This window comes from Boleophthalmus pectinirostris, unplaced genomic scaffold (assembly GCF_026225935.1).
Source record: "Boleophthalmus pectinirostris isolate CB_2022bp ecotype Guang Dong unplaced genomic scaffold, ASM2622593v1 HiC_scaffold_23, whole genome shotgun sequence".
NCBI lineage: Eukaryota > Metazoa > Chordata > Actinopteri > Gobiiformes > Gobiidae > Boleophthalmus > Boleophthalmus pectinirostris.
In genome coordinates, this window is record NW_026571207.1 from 32,823,729 (window position 1) to 32,846,894 (window position 23,166).

Here is a 23,166-nt window from a genome sequence, read left to right on the forward strand (position 1 = left end):
ATGTTCCGATCTCCTCTTGCTCGCCTCTTCCTCTCCTCCAAAGGTCGCTTTGAACTCGCCAATAACTTCTGTCCCCCGGAGATTTCCTCTGAGGGATGAATGTGTCGGAATGCGACGGACAGCAGCTCTGACCAATCACAGACGAGCTTCCCTCAGCTCGGACCAATGGCTGCGCGCGGGGGGGCGTGTCTACCCGGCTCTCTTTGCGTTTTTGGAGTTTGCTAAATTACTGCAGCAAGCAAAGCCAGTGTGTTGTACTGTACGGTCTCCCGAAGCTGTGACCGGCCACTCCGCACGTGCACGCGCATATCGGAACGTGCGCGCACCCCGTAATGTCCCTCTAGCCTCTCCCGTGTCATGGAATAGACTGGTTTGTGCACTTTACGGGGAGGGATTTTGTGCTTTTTTTGACTGCGATGGAGGAAAACACCGGCGCCTCTCCAACTTGACCGATCTCCAGACAATGGGTATAGCCGAGACGTGCTGCTGCGACTACGCTTACTCCAAGTACGAACCCCGGGGAGAGACGAGCGAGCAGGAGCTGACTACCGCGGGAAGCACGGAGGAAGGAGCACAGGGGCCAAGGCTCGTCTCTCTACCCACAGACCTCCCTCGTTGAGCCGGACACCCAGAACGGCGCACTGGCGGTTGGTCTGGAGCCAGAGATTGAATTGAGAATACCCAAGAGAGCGTGGACCGAGCCAGCACGCTATAGACCTACGTGGATTCTTGGATTTTTACGCACAGATGTACACCAAAGCATGAGTATTTCCATCTTGTGAAGGAATATACAATTTTGATTTTCTCTTTTTCCAATTCGGACCACGTACAGTTAGACTTGGAGCGCCGCTGTGACTACGATAATTGAGCTGTTTTCTGGTCATTTCGTCCCGACTCGAAAGCGCCGGAGTGGGGTTTTGTCGCTGTCCTTGGTCCTGAATCACCCTCCATCGCTGTCGGGGCATTGATTTCCGATTCGCTGTGGAGGTGCTACGCCACGGGACAAGAAGCGGTGGCCGGCGCCGAGGTCATGAGAACGGCTTCAGTTCGCGAACAGCAGCGGGACATTGTCGAATCACCTTGGAGGTCGTAACCAAGCGCCCAAGTCCCCCCCTCTAGGAGTATCTTTGCCCCCCGAGCGTGTCTCCGGATCCGACCCTCTCCAGAACCGAGCCAAAATGAAGCTGTCCAAACTGCGCCGACTTAACGTGCTGGGGCTGTACGTGTGGGAGACAGTGCTGTTTTTCAGGTAAAAACCAAAGCACGCATGAAACAGACAAAACATAACATCCACCTGCGTAAAAATGACAATATTTTTACGTATTTTTTGGTTACGAAACTCATTCACGTATTCTTATCAAGATGATGTGTGTTTGTGTTTATTTCTGATTACGATCTGCACTTTACAAACCCAAAGCTACAAATTACGCACAGCCAATTAAGTCAATTAATCTGGTCCGAGTAACAAAATTAAATCAAAACTTGCCAATATGATGTAAATTATGATCTTTTCAAATTATAATTTTAATTTCAAGTCTTTTGCACTCTGGTAGATTGCCATTTTGCAGTCTTCACGGTGTGTGGATGCGGGCAAAGCGGAATTTGCATTTTTATTACTTTGGGGACGGAGCCATAGCTGCGCGGAAACGCACAGCGAATGCAAGTGCAGTTCGGTCACAGTTTTCGCTAGCGGTTTGTTGGCTCACGTTGTGCGTAAAGATGCCAGGACGCAGCGGTGGTGAGTTGGCACGCGCCGGGCGAAGGGAAAAGGGGAAAGGCGCACGGGAGCGTCATGTCGCGCGGGGAGGGACGGATCGGGGGGGTGAGCCGCGACCCCTAGCGGCGGGACGGAGCGCGTGAGAGAGTCAACAGGCACGCGCCGTCACAGACAACACGCTCGAGGCTTAACGTGAGGGAGGGCGCGTGCTCATTCAAGTGCAGCCGCTCAATAGAGTCAACAAGTGAAGTGATGTGACGTGTGCGTGCCGCGCGTGAGACTCATATTATACGGGTTGTTTAGATTACAAAATAATCGACTGGTTTTGTTTACAGTGTCCGGGTTAAAGGGCCCGTATGACGCTTTTTCCTCATCTGTGTTCTAATGTAGTTTCCTCATCACAAACAGACCTGGAGTTGTGTTTTGTTTCATTCACACACGTTTAACACACAAACCTGCACATCCGTTCATTCATTTGTTTTTCAAAATAAAACCAAAAATAAGAAAAAAAAAAAAAAAAAAAAAAAAAAAAAGGTTTTCTTCATTAGTTGTCTCCAAAACCGAAATGAAAAAAATGGATAAATATTAGTTTTTTTCAGTTGTTTAAATGAATAATGGAAAAAACTAAACAAAAAACTAAAACAAAAAACAGATAAGCGTTTCCTGTTTCCGTGACTTAAACTGCGATGTTGGACTTTTGCGCCGCATACGGACTGAACCAGGACTAAAACAGGTCTGGGACCAGACCAGAACCAGATCGGGACTGAGACCAGGACTTAGATTGGGACCAGACCGGGATTGAGTCTGGGAACAGGACCAAGACTGAGACCAGGACTGAGGCCGGGGCCAGACCCGGACCAGCCCGGGACTGAGACCGGGACCAGACTGGGACTGAAACCAGGACTGAGATTGGACCCAGACCGGGACTGAGACTAGGACTGAGACTGGGACCAGACCGGGACTGAGACTAGGACTGAGACTGGGATCAGACCACGACTAAAAATGGTTTATTCCTGGTTCAGTTTTTTTCCATTATTCATTTAAACACAAAATTGAAAACTGAAAAAAATTATCGTTATTTGTTTTTTCATTTTGGTTTTGGAGACAAATAATGAAGAAAAAATATATATATATATTTTTTCTTCTTATTTTTGGTTTATATTGAAAAACGAATGAACAAATGATACACAAATTCTAGTAAAGGTTCAATTACGGTTTATTCAACTTGCTTAAGGGTCAAAATTGGATGAAATGGGAAACGGCCCTTATCCTTTCTTTTTTTTTTTTTACAATATTCATTTAAGCACAAAATCCAAAACTGAAATTTTGAACTGAAACTGAAACTTATGTTTGGTTTTATTTTGAAAAACGGAAGAAAGAATGATACACAGATTAGAGTTGTTTTTTTCATTTTCTTATTTTTGATTTTATTTTGAAACACAAATGAGCGAGTAATACACGGATTCCTGCATATTTAGGCTGGACTCATTTCTCAAACAGAAAACCATGCGGTAATACAAGAAGTGCTCCACTATGTTTTTAAACTATACACCTTCGATCTTGCACTACTCTTAAAAAAATGTTGATGTGCAGATAAACTAAAATTTCATCATTGAATTTCCAAACTGGACTAGACAAGTATCAGAAAACAAACACAAAATTGAGAAATAATAAGTATGAATATTTTTTACATGAGAGTTGATGCTTTCCAGTACCTCAGTCAGTTTTGTTAAAAGTGCATTCTGTAACTTCTCTGGTCTGTCACCTGCTTGCTTGGAATGTTCCACAGTGTGACATTAAACAGCTCTACTTTACATTTATTCAATTACAGGTGGTTTTATAACTCAAAAATACCTAGAAAAACAGACATTTTGACTGTGAGCGGGGTCGCCTCTCCACAGATCTGACCTGTAACTTGGTCTGGTTTGGTCTCCATTAGGGATGGGCATTCGATAAAATGTTCTTAATCGATCGTCGGGAGAATTAACGATCGATTATTGATTAATCATTAACGTTTTTTAATATTAAAATTTATCATCATTATTATTACTATCTGCACTACTAATCTGCATAAATAAATTCAACTTTATGACATATAAACCGTAACCACTCTAGAGCCACATCAGCCCATTTGACATTAGAATGTGTTTAATGCAGATGCAACTCTCACAGAAACAAAACTTAAAACCACATGGGTAATTTGCATAAATTAAGCGAAGAAAAAAACAACAGCTCTTGTGCTCTGATGCGACACGACTCAGTGGAATACAGGTTAGTGTGACCAGATTTGCTTTTGTCAAAACCAGGACACCGTACGGGGGGAGGGAGGTGGGGACTCGTCATCGACATTGAGCGACTCTCACCTGGAAAAACTTTTTCCCACTGGACACTGAAACATATGTGCTGCTTTGTTCACTGTGCACATGGACTCACACTTGTCCCGAACGCAACGGAAAGCCTGGAATTTCTTGTACAAATCATCGTTAAATACACATTTGTGCTTCAGCATGTTGCAGACTGACCGACTGTTTGTGTCTCGCTCCTTCTGAGTGCAGAGACACATGAACAGACCTGTTTGGTCACACTACACACAGCAACCTACATTCGGTTTGTCGATTAAAATGAACGTAATCGATGAACTTCTTAATGATCAATTATCGATTAATCGGCTAATCATGCCCATCCCTACTCTCCATGAAAAAAAGAAAGGTTTAATACCATATTGTGAAACATTCCAGACAAAGCAACAACATTTCTACGGAGAAAAGCATTTGACGGGCGCTCCTCCAGAAAAGAAAAGTTACACAGTGCACCTTTAAGTCAATATTTAGTACTGATCCCCTCGTCCTTGTTTTTGCATTTTGGATTATTTGTGAGATAATAATCATTTCGAGAGTCTTTAGTCGACCAAGTATGACTTAACAGAGCAAGATCTCATGAGATAAAAGTGCACACAAGAGGAAAACGATCTCGGGAGATTTTCTGTCCGTGTATTTTCAGCTTGGGCAAAGGTGTTGGTGAGTTATATTTCTTCAAAAATCTGTACAGTTGGTTAAAACATCGCCGGTTCTTCCTCCCTACTCCGTTTGAAAATGTAGCTGTGAGTAACTGGATGAAATGAAAACCACTGCAGACGGAGATGAGCTTCCAGGAGTAGAATTTAACGTGATAAAAAGGGTAGACAATAATCGTTCGTGGGACATTTTATATAATCACCAACAAAGATAATCACCATTTTATGACCAGAATGTGCAGAAAAAAAGCTTAGAGCGTGGTTGTTTTCACTTATAACTACGTTTTAAGGATGGGACGAGACACAATTTCCACAAGATGAAACGAGAAACGAGATTGGCTCCACAACGAGACAAAATGAGATTTTAACGAAATTCCTAATTTATATATTTCATGATTCGGTTTCCAATTTTGGCCTCATCATTTTTTATTTATTAGATTTCATATTTTTGTTTCCATCCTACTGCAGCTTTTTGGAACTGTACGATCCCCGAACATTTCACATTTTATTTTAAAACCAATGCAGAGATTCATAGATACAAAACTCGTCAAATTCATAATTTTCATGTTCCAAAATTTGTCACATCAAGGAGCTCAGTTTTGCGACGATACAGAGGCAGTTTTCACATCTGGTTAGTGACGGCAGATCAGAGGCGTCGTTTAAAAAGAGTTTGAGGAAATGTTTGATATTTCATGTTAATGTTTGATAATCTTTCAATTGTGGATGTTTCATTGTGTTTTAATCCATGTTTGAATCAAAAGAATTTAATCCATGGTGTTTAAATGTCATTTTTCTATATATACATATTTTTATGCACAATGATAATGTAAAATGTTTAATGTAATCATAAGGTGGAGGTTTAATATTAAGCCCTATTGCGTTTTTTGGCTCTTCTGGCACCTACTTTTTATCTAGTGTTTCTTTTATTGTCATGTTATAAATAAATAAATGTAACTTACCAACGTGGGACCCTTTTTTGTCCAATCCAAATGTATAAACACATGGAAAAAAAAAAATAAAAATCTCACAAGATCATTTTTGTCATGCATGCACAATCTCGCAGCAATTTTGTCTCACGAGATCTTGTCCCATTCCTACAAAGTACACAGCAAAAACTGGAGGCTTAACATTTTAGGGTAAAATATTTCAGAGTTGTTTTTTAACACCAAATATGTTATTTGAACAATTTGAAAGTTAAATGGGGGTTTGAGTTGGGGTTATTTGTCAGGCTTGATGTGGTAGAGGTTAATTCAACTTCCTCTAGTGTTAATCCAACATCCCTTAGTGTTAATTCAACTTCCTCTAGTGTTAATTAAACATCCCTTAGTGTTAATCCAACATCCCTTAGTGTTAATTCAACTTCCTCTAGTGTTAATTCAACTTCCCTTAGTGTTAATTCAACTTCCTCTAGTGTTAATTCAACATCCCTTAGTGTTAATCCAACATCCCTTAGTGTTAATTCAACTTCCCTTAGTGTCAATTCAACTTCCTCTAGTGTTAATCCAACATCCCTTAGTGTTAATTCAACTTCCTCTAGTGTTAATCCAACATCCCTTAGTGTTAATTCAACTTCCCTTAGTGTTAATCCAACATCCCTTAGTGTTAATTCAACTTCTCTTAGTGTTAATTTAGCTCCTCCCATTCACCACTTCAAACTCTTGCGAGAGAAGACCAGTTTGAACCAGTTAATTATTACCAGTTAATTTCGTCTTAAATTAACCAAAATAAAGTAAAAATAAATTAAAACACTTCTGTGTGTTGTTTCGCTAAATCAGAATAACTGTACAAAGTGTTATCTGTTTACTCTCACAACATTTCGGGGTTAAACAGGAACTTTGGTCCAGTGTTACTTAATTAACATTTCCAAAAAATGTTAAATTAACTCTAGAACAGATTGTAAAATGTTAAAGTTGATTCTGTGAGAGTCAATTTTAACACTCCACTTTTTGCTGTGTACAATTAGGTAAAAGTTAAACTGATACTTTTTCATATCCATAACATTTTAAATTGTCAGCACCTTTAATAATTATTGTGATATTAACGTTAGTCGTAATTATTTTGGCCGTGAATATCGTGACACCGAATTTCTGTATGGTCCCACGTCTGCGTCCCACCTGGACCAGATCTGAAGACGCCTCCTGGATGAGCTGCAGATCAGAAGCTCAGCGGGGCCGGGGCCTGCTGAGCTGCTGAGGACTTGGACGGGAGGCCGCTGGGGAAAATCATGTACCACAGTGGGACGCCGGTCGCAAAAGCTGTCCTTGTGTTCTTAGGCAAGACACTTGGCCCGCATTGCGTAGTGTGAAAGTGGAGTGCGCGTGAGTGATGGTGGAGGTCGGAGAGGCCGATGGCGTAGACGGGACACTTTTTAGCTTTTAAAATACCTTGGCAAGATTTTGGTGTGAACTATTACTGTCATAATCCCAAGATTCAAGTAAAAACATATATATTCATGTTGTCTGCACTGAAATGAATCATGGGATATGTAGTTTCTGATGTTCATAAGCTGTTGCTACTATTAAACCATGTATTTAAGCAAAGGAACTTGTGATTGGAGATATTGTTAGGTTAGGTTAGGTTGCTTTATTCGTACCCGTAGGTAAATTTGCTTTGCAGATTTGAGAGGCAGGTTCCACATTTCACATTTCATTCATCCACAAAACACACATAAAATCACAATTACAAAATAAAGTGTTACAGTGCTCCAGTGCAGAATGGTTTGTTCCATAAACAACCAATTAAATTCATCCATCACACTTGGCTAAAATCACAATAAATATTAAATATGTTAAAAACCCACAAACTTAGATAAATAGATTACAGTTTATTCATATTGTGACGTAGCCCATGACGTTGTTGTGATACTTTTGACAATACAATATTAATACAATATTTCAGTTATTGTTAGATCCTTAATAGTTCATAATGATGAAAAAATGATTAACTTGTGCCAACTACATAGTTTAGTAACAATTAACCAGTGTTGGGAAGGTGACTTTTAAAATGTATTCCCCTACAGATTACAGATTACATACCCCAAAATGTAGTTTGTAACAGAATCCATAAAGTTACTTTAAGTGAGTAACGTAATCTGAATACTTTGGATTACTTGATATTGTCATGCTTTTTAAAACTACATGAATGTAACAACCACATCCTAAAAATTCTATTGTTTGCTGTAGAGTAGCAAAAACTAGGATCTTAACCCAAGATGTTTTGTCTGATAAAGAAAATAAATAAAATTAAATTAAAAGCCCAGACTTTCCTTAACCAGATTAAAAAATATTATTGATAGAGAAAAGTTTTTTATATGAGATGCTGCTTTAAACTGTGTTCAGCCTACTGTTAGCTGTCATATTGTTTAGACCTGGTTTAGTCCTGGTTTAGACCTGGATTTAGTACAAATTTAGACCTGGTTTTAGTCCTGGTTTTAGTCTTGGTTTTAGTCTTGGTTTTAGTCCTGGTTTAGACCTGATTTAGACCTGATTTAGACCTGATTTAGACCTGATTTAGTCCTGTTTGGTTCTGCTTTAGTCCTGGTTTTAGTCCTAGGTTAGACCTGGTTTTAGTCCTGGTTTTAGACCTGGTTTAATCCTGGTTTAGTCCTGCTTTAGTCCCGGTTTAGCCCAAAATGTAAAAACAGGCAAACACTGCCATGTAATCCATTTATTTCAACTATGTAACTGTAATCCAATTACCACTCATTGAAACAGTAACTGTAACTGAATACAGTTACTCATAATTTGTACTTTGATTACATAACTCCGTACATGTAATCTGTTACTCCCCAACACTGCAATTAACAAATATTAACAAAGGGTTAGGTAATTACTAGTTTGCTGTTTCTTATGGCACCTTAGTAGAAAGTGTTACCACCTTTGACCTTTGGTTCAGTAGAGATTGGAAATTCCAGAGCTGAAATTATCCAAATATTTTCCGTTAGAGAGAACAACTCATCCTAAACGTACAGGGCTTTGTTAGGATAAATAACTAGGCTTAGGTGGTGTATAACTACTGCTATGATGTAACTGATGTACTGCTGTATTTTATTATTGTACTATTATAATTTACTCTACAATGACCCAAAAAACAGGGACCAGATTGGAGCTGAGGGATGCAGAGACAGGTTCAGTTCATGTACAAGATATACTATTTCTATCTATATGTCTAATCAATTAACTAAATAGGACATGGATTATTGATAGGGATATGCTGACTCAGCAAGACGCTCATGTAAGACGAGTGAGATGAATCTGGGGGATCCTTGTCACAATCGGATAAGATCGTGCAACGTGCCAAGAGACCTGGCTGGTCCGAGGACCAACAAAGAGTCTAAACCACGGTCGCCTCCCATGATAGTTTGCATCTAAAAACCATTGTACAGGTGTAAATATTCAGTCTCTGCATGGGAATGTGAGCCCAGACTCCTTGTACAAGTATGACTTTGGAATAAGTAAATTATCTGGACTTTATTTCTGTTTCAAGTCTAATTTTTTTTTTTGTCTAAGCAGAAACTAATGAACACATGAGGAAAGGTTGTTCTCCTCAAAAATTTGTGTGTTAATTAGTGCTGTCAAGAGATTTAAAAAAAGAAAAAGAGAGAGATTAATTAATTATGATCTGTAATTAATTCATCTAATTAATCTCTTTCTTAATCTCACCTGTAAATTGCTGAGAAACGCCCTCAACTTGAGGTATTTTCATTTAAATTCATTATTACATTATTGTGTGTATATATCAAAAAAGTGACTTTATAAAGTCATTTGGTAACACTTTTTAATAACTACACCTTATTTAGAATGAATAAAGCATGAACAAAGACTTAATTAATAATGAACAAAGACTTAATTAATAATGATTCACACTTAGTAAATGCTTAATAAAGAATAATTCATCTTCACTTTAGAAAAGCTCTTAAAAAGACTTAACTAACAGATAACAGCTAGCCTGAATTATCATCACATTAAATTATTAGTAAATCATTCTCTCATATCTTACTAATGATTAATAAATGCTCAAATGGTTAGTACATGAGTAATTAAGTATGAAATAATTATGAGTAACTATTTACAGCACAGGCAAATTAAGTGCAAGTGCTAATTAAGGTAGTAATTAAGTAGTTACTAAGCGTGAATCATTATGAATTAAGTCTTTGTTCATTATTAATTAAGTCTTTGTTCATGCTTTATTAAGGCTAAATAAGGTGTAGTTATTATAAAGTGTTACCAGTCATTTATTGTTTAACAAACTTTAACAGATGCAGTCATTTACATTCCACAGTATCATCATTATTATTACTGTTACTAATCTGCGTAAATAAACTCAACTTTACAACAGATGAACATAACGACTCTAGAGCCACATCAGCCCGTTTGACATTAGAATGTGTTTAATGCAGCTTTGCTCAACTCTCACAGAAACAAAACTTAAAACCACATGGCTCATTTGCATAAACTAAGCAGAGAAAACAAAAAAAAATGTGGCTCAGTGTCAGTTTCTGTGACAGAGGGCGTTGATGCTGATGGTGAGTCTGTTCTGTGTGTGTCTCGATGTTTTCAGAGATCAGACGTGTGCAGGTTTGTCACAAATGCGGGCGGGAACGGGAATAAAAATGACAATTGTTTGCGGAAGCGATGTGTTGTTGTCCCGTTGTGATTTTATAATAAGGCAACTCGCATACAGAAACAGTAAAGTAAAGTAGAGATTAAAAATGAGATTAACGCGATTAAAAAACATAACGCACTAAATATGACTGTAATTAATGAATCACATTTAACGCGATAATTTGACACCGCTAGTGTTAAACATGTGTGAATGAAACAAAACACAACTCCAGGTCTGTTTGTGATGAGGAAACATTAGAACATAGATCAGAAAACAGCGTAAATTGGACTCTTTAACTACAGCAGTGCAGACTCCAGACAAGGCGCGAGCGGAGGGCGAGGTCTGTGTTTGTAGCTTATTGGCACAAGGCCCTGGCACTACCCATAATGCATCAGGTACAAGGTGAAAGCTTTTAATAAAGAGTGAGAGAGTGTTGATCGGCCTTCACTGCTCGGGCCTCGCAGGGATCGTAAATAACAAAGTCCTTCTGGAAACAGGAAGCCAATCTAACCACTTTTAGCACTTTAAGAAACTTCAACTTTTTACAGCGCTGCGGAGGCAAAGTCAGCCGTTTTATTCATCGAAATAAAAAAGTAGACTTAACAGGGAAATTATGTGGAGGTGGCTTTTTGTGGGACATTTTTTGCTGGTGTCCAAAATCTCTGTATGATATTGGAGATTTCAAACTCGTCCTTAATGTTGTGATTAAAATGTTATGCCAGCCATCTCCTCTCATGCACCTCCTGATTTTTGTTAAACTCGGAGTGTCCTAATTATTCACCATGATGAGCTTTTCAGAACTTTCAGAGACCAGACAACTTTGTTCAGAAAAATGGGAAATATCAGGTACAGGCTGTTGAACCACTGAATCTGGAATGAATAAAATGCCAAAGGATTTAAACCGAGCAACTGGAATGTGACTAAACCAGGTCAACGTAATTATAAACCAGTTTAACAATTTGGAGCAATTAAAATGTTTTGTATCATGTGTCAGAACTAAACCAGGTCTAAACCAGGACTAAATTAGGTCTAAACTAGGACTAAATCAGGTCTAATCCAGAAATAACCCCAGACTAAACCAGGACTAAACCATGTCTAAACCAGGATTAAACCAAGTCTGAACAAGGACTAAACCAGGACTGAACCAGGACTAATCCAAGACTAAACTAGGTTTAAACCAGGACTAACCCAGGACAACACCATGTCTAAACCAGGACTAATTTAGGACTAACCCAGGTCTAAACAGGACTAATTCAGGACTAAACCAGATCTAAACCAGGACTAACTCAGGACTAACCCAGGTCTAAACTAGGACTAAATCAGGTCAAATCCAGGACTATACCAGGACTAAACCAGGACTAACCCAGGTTTAAACCAGGACTAAATCAAGACTAAACCGGGTCTAAACCAAGACTACACCAGGTCTAAACCAGAACTAAACCAAGTCTGAACCAAGTCTAAACTAGGACTAAATCAGGTCAAATCCAGGACTATACCAGGACTAAACCAGGACTAACCCAGGTCTAAACCAAGTCTAAACCAGGACTAAATCAGGTCTAAATCAGCACTAAACCAGGTCTAAACCAGAACTAAACCAAGTCTGAACCAAGTCTAAACAAGGACTAAACCAGGACTGAACCAGGACTAATCCAAGAATAAACTAGGTCTAAACCAGGACTAAATCAGGCCTAAACCAGGTCTAAACCAGGACTAAATCAGGACTAAACCAGGACTAATTCAGGACTACACCATGTCTAAACCAGGACTAAATCAGGTCAAATCCAGGACTAACCCAGGATTAAACCAAGTCTGAACAAGGACTAAACCAGGACTGAAACAGGACTAATCCAAGACTAAACTAGGACTAAACCAGGACTAAATCAGAACTAACCCAAGACTAAACCAGGTCTAAACCAGGACTAACTCAGGACTAACCCAGGACTAAACCAGGACTAAATCCACATCTAAATAAGGACTCCACTTGCAGAGAAATTGAAAATGTGAACATGTATTATGAATGGTTGACATTTTCACAAAGCCGCAGTTATTGATGTAATATAATGTCTCCTGTAAACAATAAACGGTGCTATAACCCTGGAGTTTAGACTCTACAAACATGTTCACAAATGTCCCTGTGTGTCAGATGCCCTCCCAACCCTCCACAATGATTCCTATGCCTATCAGGGCTGGTTAATATGGGAAAAAATAATTCCAGTTTTTCAGTTCATGTTGATAATAACTCAAAAACGGTGAGAAAAGAGTTGTTTAATTTTTGTAACTTGGATTATGAAGATGAGAAGCACTAGAGGAGAGAAAAGAGTGAAATGGTGAGGAGTTGCGGCTGGATCGGAGGGGATCTTTTGATTTTGGGCACAGGCCTAATGCCTATAAAGATACACAATTAATCACATTTGAATGGAATTGTGATTCTGTTGTTTCAAACATGTCCACAGACCTGACTCCTACAGGCCTGGAGAGTCACCTGCCTGAACCTGCTTGTTCTGATGGAAATGTTGTTCCTTTAACTAATATTCCATAGTTTAGAATGATCTATCTCCATGGAAAATGTTTGGTTTTAGCTCTAGTGAAAGTACGAGTACGGTGATGCAGTACATTTAGAACAGGGGTCAACCTTTGTCCTCTAGTGAGCCACTTTTACAAAACAAAAACACCAGAGAGCTCCTCATTTTAGCAGTCACAAGAAATTGAGCATATGTAAGAGCCACTGTTGGGCAAGTGACTTTAAAACTGTAATGTGTTATTTATGACTTGTTACTGTCATTTCAAAGTCATTTGTTACATTACAATATTTATATAATAATTACTGTATTTAAAATGTAAAACAACACACGACTATTTTGAAGTTGATTTGAAGTTAAAGGAGCTGGTCTCTTTAGACTCTTTTAAACAGATTTTAAAAAACAGAGATCTGGAATCCTCTGGATGTAATTGTTTTTAACTATCTTTGAAATTGTGTTGATTGTTCTGTTTTACTGAATGTATTGTATATATGTTTTTATATGTTTTGAAACTGTTTTGTGGCCTCTTGGTCAGGATGCTCTTGAAAAAGAGATTTTTAATCTCAATGAGACTTTTTTCCTGGTTAAATAAAGGTTAAATAAAATAAAATAAAAATATTGCAGCACTTTTAAGATACTCTCAACAAAATAACTGTGAAGGTGCTGAACTTTTGCATCGTATATGGACTCAACCAGGACTAAACCAGGACTGAACAAGAGCTGAACCTAGACTAAACTAGGACTGAACCGGGACTAAAGCAGGTCTAAACCAGAACTGACCCAGGTCTAAACCAAGTCTAAACAAGGACTAAACCAGGACCAAACCAGGACTGATCTTGGACTAGAACTTGGAATCTAGTTGCGCCCCTGAGAGAACCCCCGAGTCCATGGAGCAGGGTGTGTGCAAGGTGTGATTGGGCGTCAGCTGCGGTTCGCCCCGTGGAACGTGGAATTCTGTGCTGGTCCTTTCGCGAGCGGTCACATGATGGTCTACACTGGCGCGTCTCTGGTGTTTCACCGCTGCTGATATCGTGGTGATTTTAGCAAATTTGTATGAAGAAAAACCCACCACTTCAATCCAGGTTAAAAAAGCATTGTAACGCGCGTTACTGACATTTGTACCGAGTAAAATATTACATTTTTTCCCTGTAATACCACATTACTGTGTTACAGCAAAAAGGAATGCATTACAGTAATTCGTTACTCCCAGCACTGATAAGAGCTATGACAAGCCTTAGATGAGGCACAGTTAGATGCCTATAAAACATAAACCATTATCCATTTAACCATTAATCATTTAACCATTAAACATGGAACCATTAGTGTACAAAGTTCGGCATCAAAATGATCAGGGCACAAGGGGAAAAGGAATTTAATTAATCAAATTTGGCTTATTCAGCACAATATGTATGATTCAGAAATCCCTTGGCGAGCAGCTTGGATGTGGGTGGAGAGCTACTGGTAGCTCCTGAGCTCCAGGTTGGAGACCCCTGCTTTAAAAAGTTCCATACTGGCTCTTTAAATGGAACTGATTAAAATCATATCTTGTTCATCAAATTTATAATGAAAGTCATACCAGTTCTAACCAAACTGCATCAGATATTGTACTTGGACCACAGACTGAATAGGAATGCACCAATATGATACGATACAATACTGATATTGAATATTGGTGAAGATATTGAACATTTTGGTGGATTGGATATCGGCTTCCATCAGTTATCAGTAGTATCAGTATCAGTTTAGCTGATATCCCAGTTTGCTCTATACACTGGTGTAATAAGATGATTTATTTGACCCAAATCATCTATATCCCCCAAAACACCTTACAAAACACAACTGAATCATTTTAATTATGTCTGTGTAAAGGAAAGATGATATTTTCTGTCCCTACACTTGGTACGCTTGATATCGAATAGTGACTTATATTGGTATTGGAATAAAAAAAGACTCCATCACAACATTCTATGGACCAATAATACTTATAGACAATATCATACAGTGAGATCTTGGGTCTTGTCGCTAATAGAAATGATCAAGTTCAACATTTGTGAATTTACCTTCTGGATATTTCATGGTACAGTAGGTCTGTCTCTTGTCCCCACGTGGGAGTTTGACGTCATCACATCTGAAAACACCAGTGTTCAGGTCAATGTTGTAAATCTGTGGATCTTGACCCTAGTCTGACTTCCTGTTTGTCCATTTTTTTGTTTGACTGAAACTTAAAACAATTGTTATCGATCGCACAAAGTCAAAGGTTTTCCCAATCCACCAAAACTCATCAATATTCACCTCCCAGAAACCACAAACGCCAATACTGTGAATATATTTATGGTCCCTTCAATAGTCCATAAACAGACCTGTGCTGCTGCTGCTGCTGCTGCTGCTGCTGCTGCTGCTGCACATTTAGGTGTCTGAGTTAATGACATGTTGTCTTTGGGGGAAGTGGCTGAGCTTGTACAGCGTCTGCCCCCTCACCAGACTGGTTAGTGGTTTGATTTGATTCTTGTGACTGCGATTCTATATTATTATTGGGAAATTTATGTGGATTTGGTGCACTAAAAAAATGTTCACTTTAAAAACGTGTGGTTACATTTTCCATGTAATTGTTTTATCATAAGGTCAAGTTTACATTTGGGTCCAGTCAAGTGGTAACGGAGGGAAACAGGCAGATTTTTTACATTCAAATGTCTCTTATTCAGAAACTAGAGGGACTATTGAAATAAGTAAAGTATCAGAATGTAGGAAAGAGTTACACTCCAACAGGGTCAAGTTAAACCTGTGATATTCTTTCAAGTTGTTGACTTGACAGGAATTATGGTTAGAGAACATAAACCACAAAGGGATTTCCTATGGTACCATCAAGACACACTCATGTCACTTTCATCAAGGTATTTACTATTTAAATTGTTTCATAGATTATTTAATGAGAGAAGCACATTTACTGAACTAAAATGTAAAAAGAAAACATTTGCAGTGTGAGTGGCAGTAGAAACTGTATTTTCCAACGCACATATAAACATGTCACTCGTCGTAGGACCCATGTTTTCTTTATTGTCTTGCTTATCCACAACTATGTCTTCTAGAATTAATCACTTTTTGTGAACGTTCACGAGGATCTTTTCATGGCCGATTCTTTCGAGGTTCAACTCACAGACTCTTCGACTTGTGCGTCGTGTTGATCACAGGAGCCCAGTGTGGGTTCATTGAATCATAAACTAGTGCAGGTTTTCCTGGATAAATTAATGAAATTTTAGTTCAGTAAATGTGCTTCTCTCATTAAATAAGCTATGAAACAATTTAAATAGCAAATACCTTGATGAAACTTCTAGTGTCTTGATGGTAACATTGGAAATCTCTTTGCGGTTTATGTTCTCTAGCCATAATCTCTAGCTTTTTTTCAATAATTCCCTTGTTTGAGCTCCTGATGAGTCATTTCCAGAGGAACAGTGAAGAAACTAATCGTTTTATCCTTTTCAGAGCGTCTAGAACAACCAAATACACAACAAAACCTGCCCATGTTTCTCTGATGCTACTGAAGTCAATGACATAGTTGTGCCCGGTGTCATGGCGGCGTAGGTACCGTTGTCATGGGGACACGTGACAGTGCAAAGCCTCTATAGGACTTTTATGTTAATTTCATTAAACAGGAAAGACTAAAGCTGCAGCATCAGTAGCAGCAGACTGTATGTTTTTGAGAATCACAACAGTGTTTCCAGAACAGGGTCCCTTTGCCCCGGGCCCCTCACAAACCTCATCACAGAGAGCAGTTGTCATCACAGTGTGTGTTTGGCTGGAGCTGCTTCCATTAGACTAATGATACTGCACATTCTCCTGCACCTGACACTGGGACTGTACGCACTACGAGTACTGATGTAGTCCTGGTTTAGTCCTGATTCAGTTTCAGTTTGGTCCCTGTTTAGTCCTGATTTAGTCCTGGTTTAATCCTGGTTCAGTCCTGGTTTAGTCCCGGTACAGTCCTTGTTTAGTCCTTGGTCAGTTTCAGTTTAGTCCTGGTTTGGACCTGGTTTACAGTAGTCCCGATACAGTCCTGGTTTAGTCCCGGTACAGTCCTTGTTTAGTCCTGCTTTAGTCCTGGTTCAGTGTTTTATTGGAACTGGTTCCATTAGACTAATGATGCTGCACATTCTTCAACAACTGAGACTGAGCGATATGGACATCAAGTCCTGGTTTAATTTAGAAAAAGAAAGTACTGTGAGATAAAGTTGAAAATCACATTCTATTGTTTAAAGAGTGTTTTTTTTTTTTTTTAGAATCAAAATCGACGTTGAAATATTTGTTTTGTGACACCAGTAGCTCCAGTGTGTGTGTGTGTGTGTGTGTGTGTGTGTGTGTGTGTGTGTGTGTGTGTGTGCGCTCTGTGTGTGTGTGTGTTTTCATGGAGTCACAGTGTAGTTAATGGAGCTCTGTTTTATACTGCCATCTCAGCTCCTCAGACCCGGGCTCAGCAGTCTCTCCTCTAATTGATAGATCTCTCTTCCTCCCCCTCTCTCTCTCCTCCCTCGTTTTCTCTCTTTCTTCCTCCCTTTGCCTCTTCTGTTTGTCTCTGTCTCTCTTTCCAACCACCTCTCTCCCCACCCCGTTCTTATCCTCTCTCTCTTTCGGTCTGTCTCTCTCTCTCTCCCTCACCCTCTCATCATGTCATTCCTCTCTCTCTTTCTCTCTCCCCATCTTTTCCTCACACACTGCAAAAAAAGTTCTAAATATGTTATGATTGTCCTACCTGACAAAATAACATTGATTTAAAATTGATCAGATCTGTAATTTTATGAAAGTACACATATTTTCATACACTTTCAGAACAGCCGATCCAGCAGTAATTTCGTGCACAAAGCATTCTCCGTCGACGACATCACAAAGACTGAACCAGGACTGAACCAAGTGTCGGGATCTGTCCGGAGATGCATCCATGTAGACCGTCAGGTGACCTCAGGTGAAAGGACTAGCATAGAGCACAACCATCGCCCGATAGCACCTTGCAGACACCCTGCTCTGCGGGCTCGGGGTTCTCCCTCTCTCAAGTCCAAGATTAGTTCTGGTTTTGTCCTAGTTTCGCTCTGGTTAACCTTTTTTTTTTTTTTTTTTATCTTGGCCAGATCAGAGAAATTTGCTCCCTCTCTCTTCTCTCTCCCTCTCCTCATCCCTCTCTCCTCCTCCAGTCCCATCACGCAGCATTGATCACTGTCAGACTGAGGCTGGACCTGTTAATACAGGGCTGTGGAGAGAAATAGAACGAGAGCTGCGATGTAAATGGGAACAATCGGTGAAACACAAAGCATACAGATTTGTTTTTGGTGATTTGATGTTCTTTTGTGTCCTTTTCGGCTCAGCCGTTCTACTTGTCCCACTTCTTCAGAGCTGTGTCCCAGGTGTGAGAGAGCCGCTATGCCCCCTCGTCCAGATTCACAGTCTGGTGTTTCTGCTGTTTCTGAATCTCGATGGCCTTCCTCATCCAACGAAGGGACTTGTTGCCCTCTCTGCCTATGACCTATGACCTATGACCTATGACCTATGACCTGAGTGTTGTCCCAGACGGTCTTCCCTCTCGCGGTGCTCTGATTTGCAGATTTAAGCTGTTCTCGGGGAACTCGGCTCTTAGTGGCTCGGTGCATGTTTTGGTTGTTTTTGCTGCTTGTACCAGAAGAGCTAATGAGCCTAATCAGAACACGCTGAACTTTAATAACCTCATCGTGGAAAAACTGTAGATAATTGGGAAGAAGAAGTATGAAGACATAAATATTTGAGCAAAACTGTGCGCGTATAATAGAAACAGCATAACGTTAACAGTCTGTTGTTCTCTCTTCTATTGTTATTACTTTATTTTCTGGGCTATTAGACGCGCTCTTAAGCCTCTAACTGCACCAAAAAACGACTGCGCGCCCTGCAATCCAGAGCACCCCAAACACGAATCCACGAGGGTGTCCCAGCACGACTTCAGTAAACTACAAAGCCGCACCACCCGCAGAACACGCAAACACACACAGAGCAGACAGCGAAACACACCCACAGACACACTCATCACTCCACGCCGACGAGGAATGGAACGGAGGAACAAACCGAAAAAGTGCAATGTGCCACTTCTAGACACAACTGAACAACTGAGTCACTGCGAACACGCCGAACAATCCAGCGATCCCAGACAGCACCCTCCCTACACGCCACAACTGAACAAAGCCCAGAGTCACCGTGAACGTGACAAACAAAACCACTCACCCATCACACTGTTGTGTTTCCTTTAAAGTCCGGTGCGGTTCATTTGTGAAAAAAGTTTGAAAATAGACCATTTAATGACAGTGCGTCTTATAATCCAGAGCGCCTAATAGCCCGGAAAATACAGTACTAGAACTTGATTTTCAAGATGAAATGTCAGTTTCCTAGTCTTTTTGGCTGGTGCGACTTATACTGGAGCGATGTATAGTCTGAAAAATATAGCATAATGTTGTTTCCTCTTCAAAAACAGACCTGGAGTTTCATTTTGTTTCATTCACAAGTTTGAGTAACACTTTAGTATTAGTCTTTTTACATCCCCAAAGCTCAAAACACTCCACCTTGTGATGTCATGTTGTAATACACTGTGTTTTTAAACTCCACACACCTTCACCAGAATCAATTGGATCATTTCAGCTCTGGAATTCCCCGTCTCTATTGAACAAAAGGTAAAAGAAGCTGTTCACTTGAAAACAGAGGGCATATTTTTGATGAATTAGCAACATTCTAATATGTTTTAAAGCTCATGAGAGTCCATTTCTCTCGTAATATAGGACCTTGTCTCCATGGAGATGTTATAATGTTACATGCTTGGAAAGTTCCAGAGCATTGTATTTTACTTTCTACCTTGCATTCGTCTAATTACAAGCGTTTTTATTGCGAATATAGGCCTAATAGTGTCACTTATTTGAAGTTATCGCCAAAGAAACATAAGTCAACATTCGAGACATCTCCATGGAGACAAGCAGGTTACGTAGTTCACCTTTAAAGTCAGAATAATTGACAGTGGGACTTTTCTTGCCTGTGTTTGTCTCCTATACGTGTTATTCATCAGACAGATCAGACGCGCAGCCTCAGACTCATGATTAAAAGATGGTGAAAACCTCAGCTCTTGAAAGCGGAGGTGCACATGTCCCGATGCATTCTGGGTAAATTAAGTGTTTACGGCGGCGCTCAAAAGAATCACTCGACCAGAGAAAAGAAAGATTCATTAAATCGCCGTGGTAACCTTTATGTTAATTTATGATAATGTGAGGTAGAACCAAACACAGAGGCGGTGCTTTAGAGTCGGTACGGTTCACCTGTGGCCCTCTTCTATTGTGTGATCTGAAAAACCACGAGAGATTTCAGGGTTTAATTTCCTGCTTTGTGACTTTACACACGTGTGTTAGACTCGGGGCACATGGACAGAGGTGTGGCATCGTTCTGTACAACAGTAACACGGTTTCCATTACTAACTTAAGTGAGTTTAAATATGTAAAGTCTACTCACCTCTGCATATTTTGATATTCACTGAGGGGATTCTTGTTTTTGGGTGGTTTATTGTTCCTTCCCACAGTGCAAAAAAGGTGCTTGAATATTATTAACAGCGGTACTTCTTTTAAAAAGGTTCAATTTAGAGGCAAGGGATGTTTTTATTATTATTTTTTTCACACTAGACTTCCCCTTTTTAATTCAGTCTCTCGCTCTTTTCCCTCTCAGTGCACGTCCCCTCCACTGTAGCCAGGACAATACTGCCTGTCGAGCTGCAGCGTGCACCTTTATACCTTTATAACACCCACTGAAAATATGATTTACACCAGTTTGACTTTAAATGAATCTTTTATGTGACAAAAGTTGTGCCAGTTGTTGGGTTTCAGACATCATAGCGTTCTATGGGTCAATATGAATGAATACAGATGCTCAAGCTCCAATTAAAAATGTTAAAATGCAAACTGATGTTGTAATATGAGTTTCTGACACGTAGTAACGGAGGCAGGACCCAAAATGCAGGACTGCAGTTGAAGTTCTTTAATAACAAACAAAAATAGCCAAAAATCCATAAATTCAAAAATCAAAGCTAAACTGCCAAGACACGACATAACAAGACGCTGACGGTGACAATGGACCAACAAAGGGCAGAGCAGAACACAGGGTTATATGTGCACACCAGACTCCTGCACCGGGTCCAGTGCCACGGGGACAAATAGTTGCTGGAACGGGTTTTAACGTTCTGTAATTTTACGGGTGGGTATGCAGGCAGATAGTGATTACACATGGGCAGGTCAGGACTAAATCAAGACTAATCCAGGACTAAACCAGGACTAATCTTGGACTTAACAGAGAGAACCACGAGCCCGTGGAGCAGGGTGTCCGCAAAGTGCGATTAAGCGATGGCTGCGCTTATCTCCATGGGGCGTGGAGCTCTGCGCTGGTCCTTTTGCCCGTGGTCACCCAACGGTCTACATGGGCGCACCACCATCCTGACAGTGAGTCCTATTTCAGTTCTGGTTTAGTCCTGGTTTAGTCCTTTAGTCCAGGAGAACATGCTGAGAGGCGATGGAAAATGTAGTTAATGTAATGGAATAGTCTCGATGAAACTTTAATAGGCTCTAAAACAATTTACACATAAAAAAAATATATATATAAGACTAAAATTATAGAGAAATATAGAGAAATACAATAAATCATATTTTACCCCATCAAACCTACAGATTAACTGTAACCCCCAACTGTTCTATATGTTAACCCTCTCCAGGCAGGCGTTGCAGATTTGCAACAGCTAAATTCCAATTACCTACTTACTCTAAATCCATATTTTATGAGCTTTTTTTACTCAGGAGCCTTTTCTCCCATCCATGCAGATAAACGTGGATGATGCAGACTGTGCAAGAATGACTACACACAAACGGCCTGCCAGAAGTGCAAAATACTTTTTTTGTTTACAAAGGATAAAAAAGTCAGGATTGTATATTTCTACCCCATATTATAATTTTCCCTAAATATCAGATTTTTGCTGATACTAAAAATTCATTTGAGCCTGAGAGGGTTAACAGGGTTTGGGTAAAACAAGTGTTAAACTTCAGCCTAAACCCCTTCGGTCTGTAGAATAACCTTATTGATATACATTAACTGCATCATTTGTTTTTTGTTAAATCATTGTTATATGAAGTATGATCATGTTAATTGACCGAAGAAAATAAACTACTACTACTACTACTACTACTACTACTACTACTACTACTACTACTACTACTACTACTACTACTACTACTACTAGTTTCTAGGGATTTAATGATATCCAAGTTTCACGATACGATATTGTCACGGTGTGAACCTCGATTAGTGATACAACAATATCCAAATCTCTCTGTACGATATTTTCACAATATACATCTCATGGTACGATATTTTTTGAGATGTTTTGTGGAGGCAAACAAAACTGGATCATGGTCTATGTAGTTCTCTGTCTTTTTTCAGCTATTGCTGCCCCATAACTCTTAATTTAAGCAAAGACATTTGTAATTTGATACATTGTGATGGTCCACGATATTATTGTGAGAACTTTGACGATACGTATCATGATATTATGGTTATTGTTCCATCCCAAGTAGTTTCATATGCATTTCATAATGGATGGGTTCGGAACACAGAACAGTACGGAACACAACAAAAAGCAACTTCAGGCATATTTTTGAGGAGGAAACAACATTAGAATATGATTTAAAGCTCCCCAGAATGTAGTACCACACTGATATTATTTTGGTTCATATCACCACAGTGGTTTAAACTCGTCTTTGCCTCTTCCTGCTCCAGCTGCTGTGCACTGCTGTCTCTGTGTGTGGCTGTAATGTTCCAAATGAGTTTCCAGTTTCACAGAGAAGGCTTTTTTTTTTTTCTTTTTTTTTTTTTTTTTTGCCAAAAATGGGGCAGAACAAATTTTCCTCGAGGGAAGTGAGTGCAGTGAGGTAGGAGGTGTGTAACAGAAGGTAACAGAGACGCACAATCATCACAACACGAGGAGCTAATGTGGAGCTCGAGTTTCTGTGAGAACCAGAACAGACACAAGAGTTTATTTACAGAACGTACGTCTGCTGCTCTGTTTGGATCAAAACTGAACAGATAAATGAAAAAAAAAAAAATAATCCTTTCTTTTATATATTTTTTTCTTTTCTTCTCCTCTTAACCCAATCTCTCTCCTCCTCTCACTCTTCTTTCTCTGTCTATTTTTCTCTCCCTCTCTCCCCTCTCTCTTCTTTCTCTATCTCTTTCTCTCTCCAATTCTCACTTGTTTCTTTCTCTCTTCTTTCTCTATCCCTTTCTCC

The 23,166-nt window shown here is 39.6% G+C and overlaps 1 protein-coding gene across 1 annotated transcript in view; it reads left to right on the top strand.

Moving 5' to 3' along the window:
- The first annotated feature begins 463 nt into the window (after positions 1-463).
- The window catches only part of glra1 (glycine receptor, alpha 1), a 279,246-nt gene continuing 256,543 nt past the window's right edge, over positions 464-23,166 (top strand). The window contains 2 exon segments of the mRNA XM_020920567.2: positions 464-585; positions 1,058-1,249. Of these exon segments, the coding sequence (XP_020776226.2) occupies positions 464-585; positions 1,058-1,249 (314 nt within the window).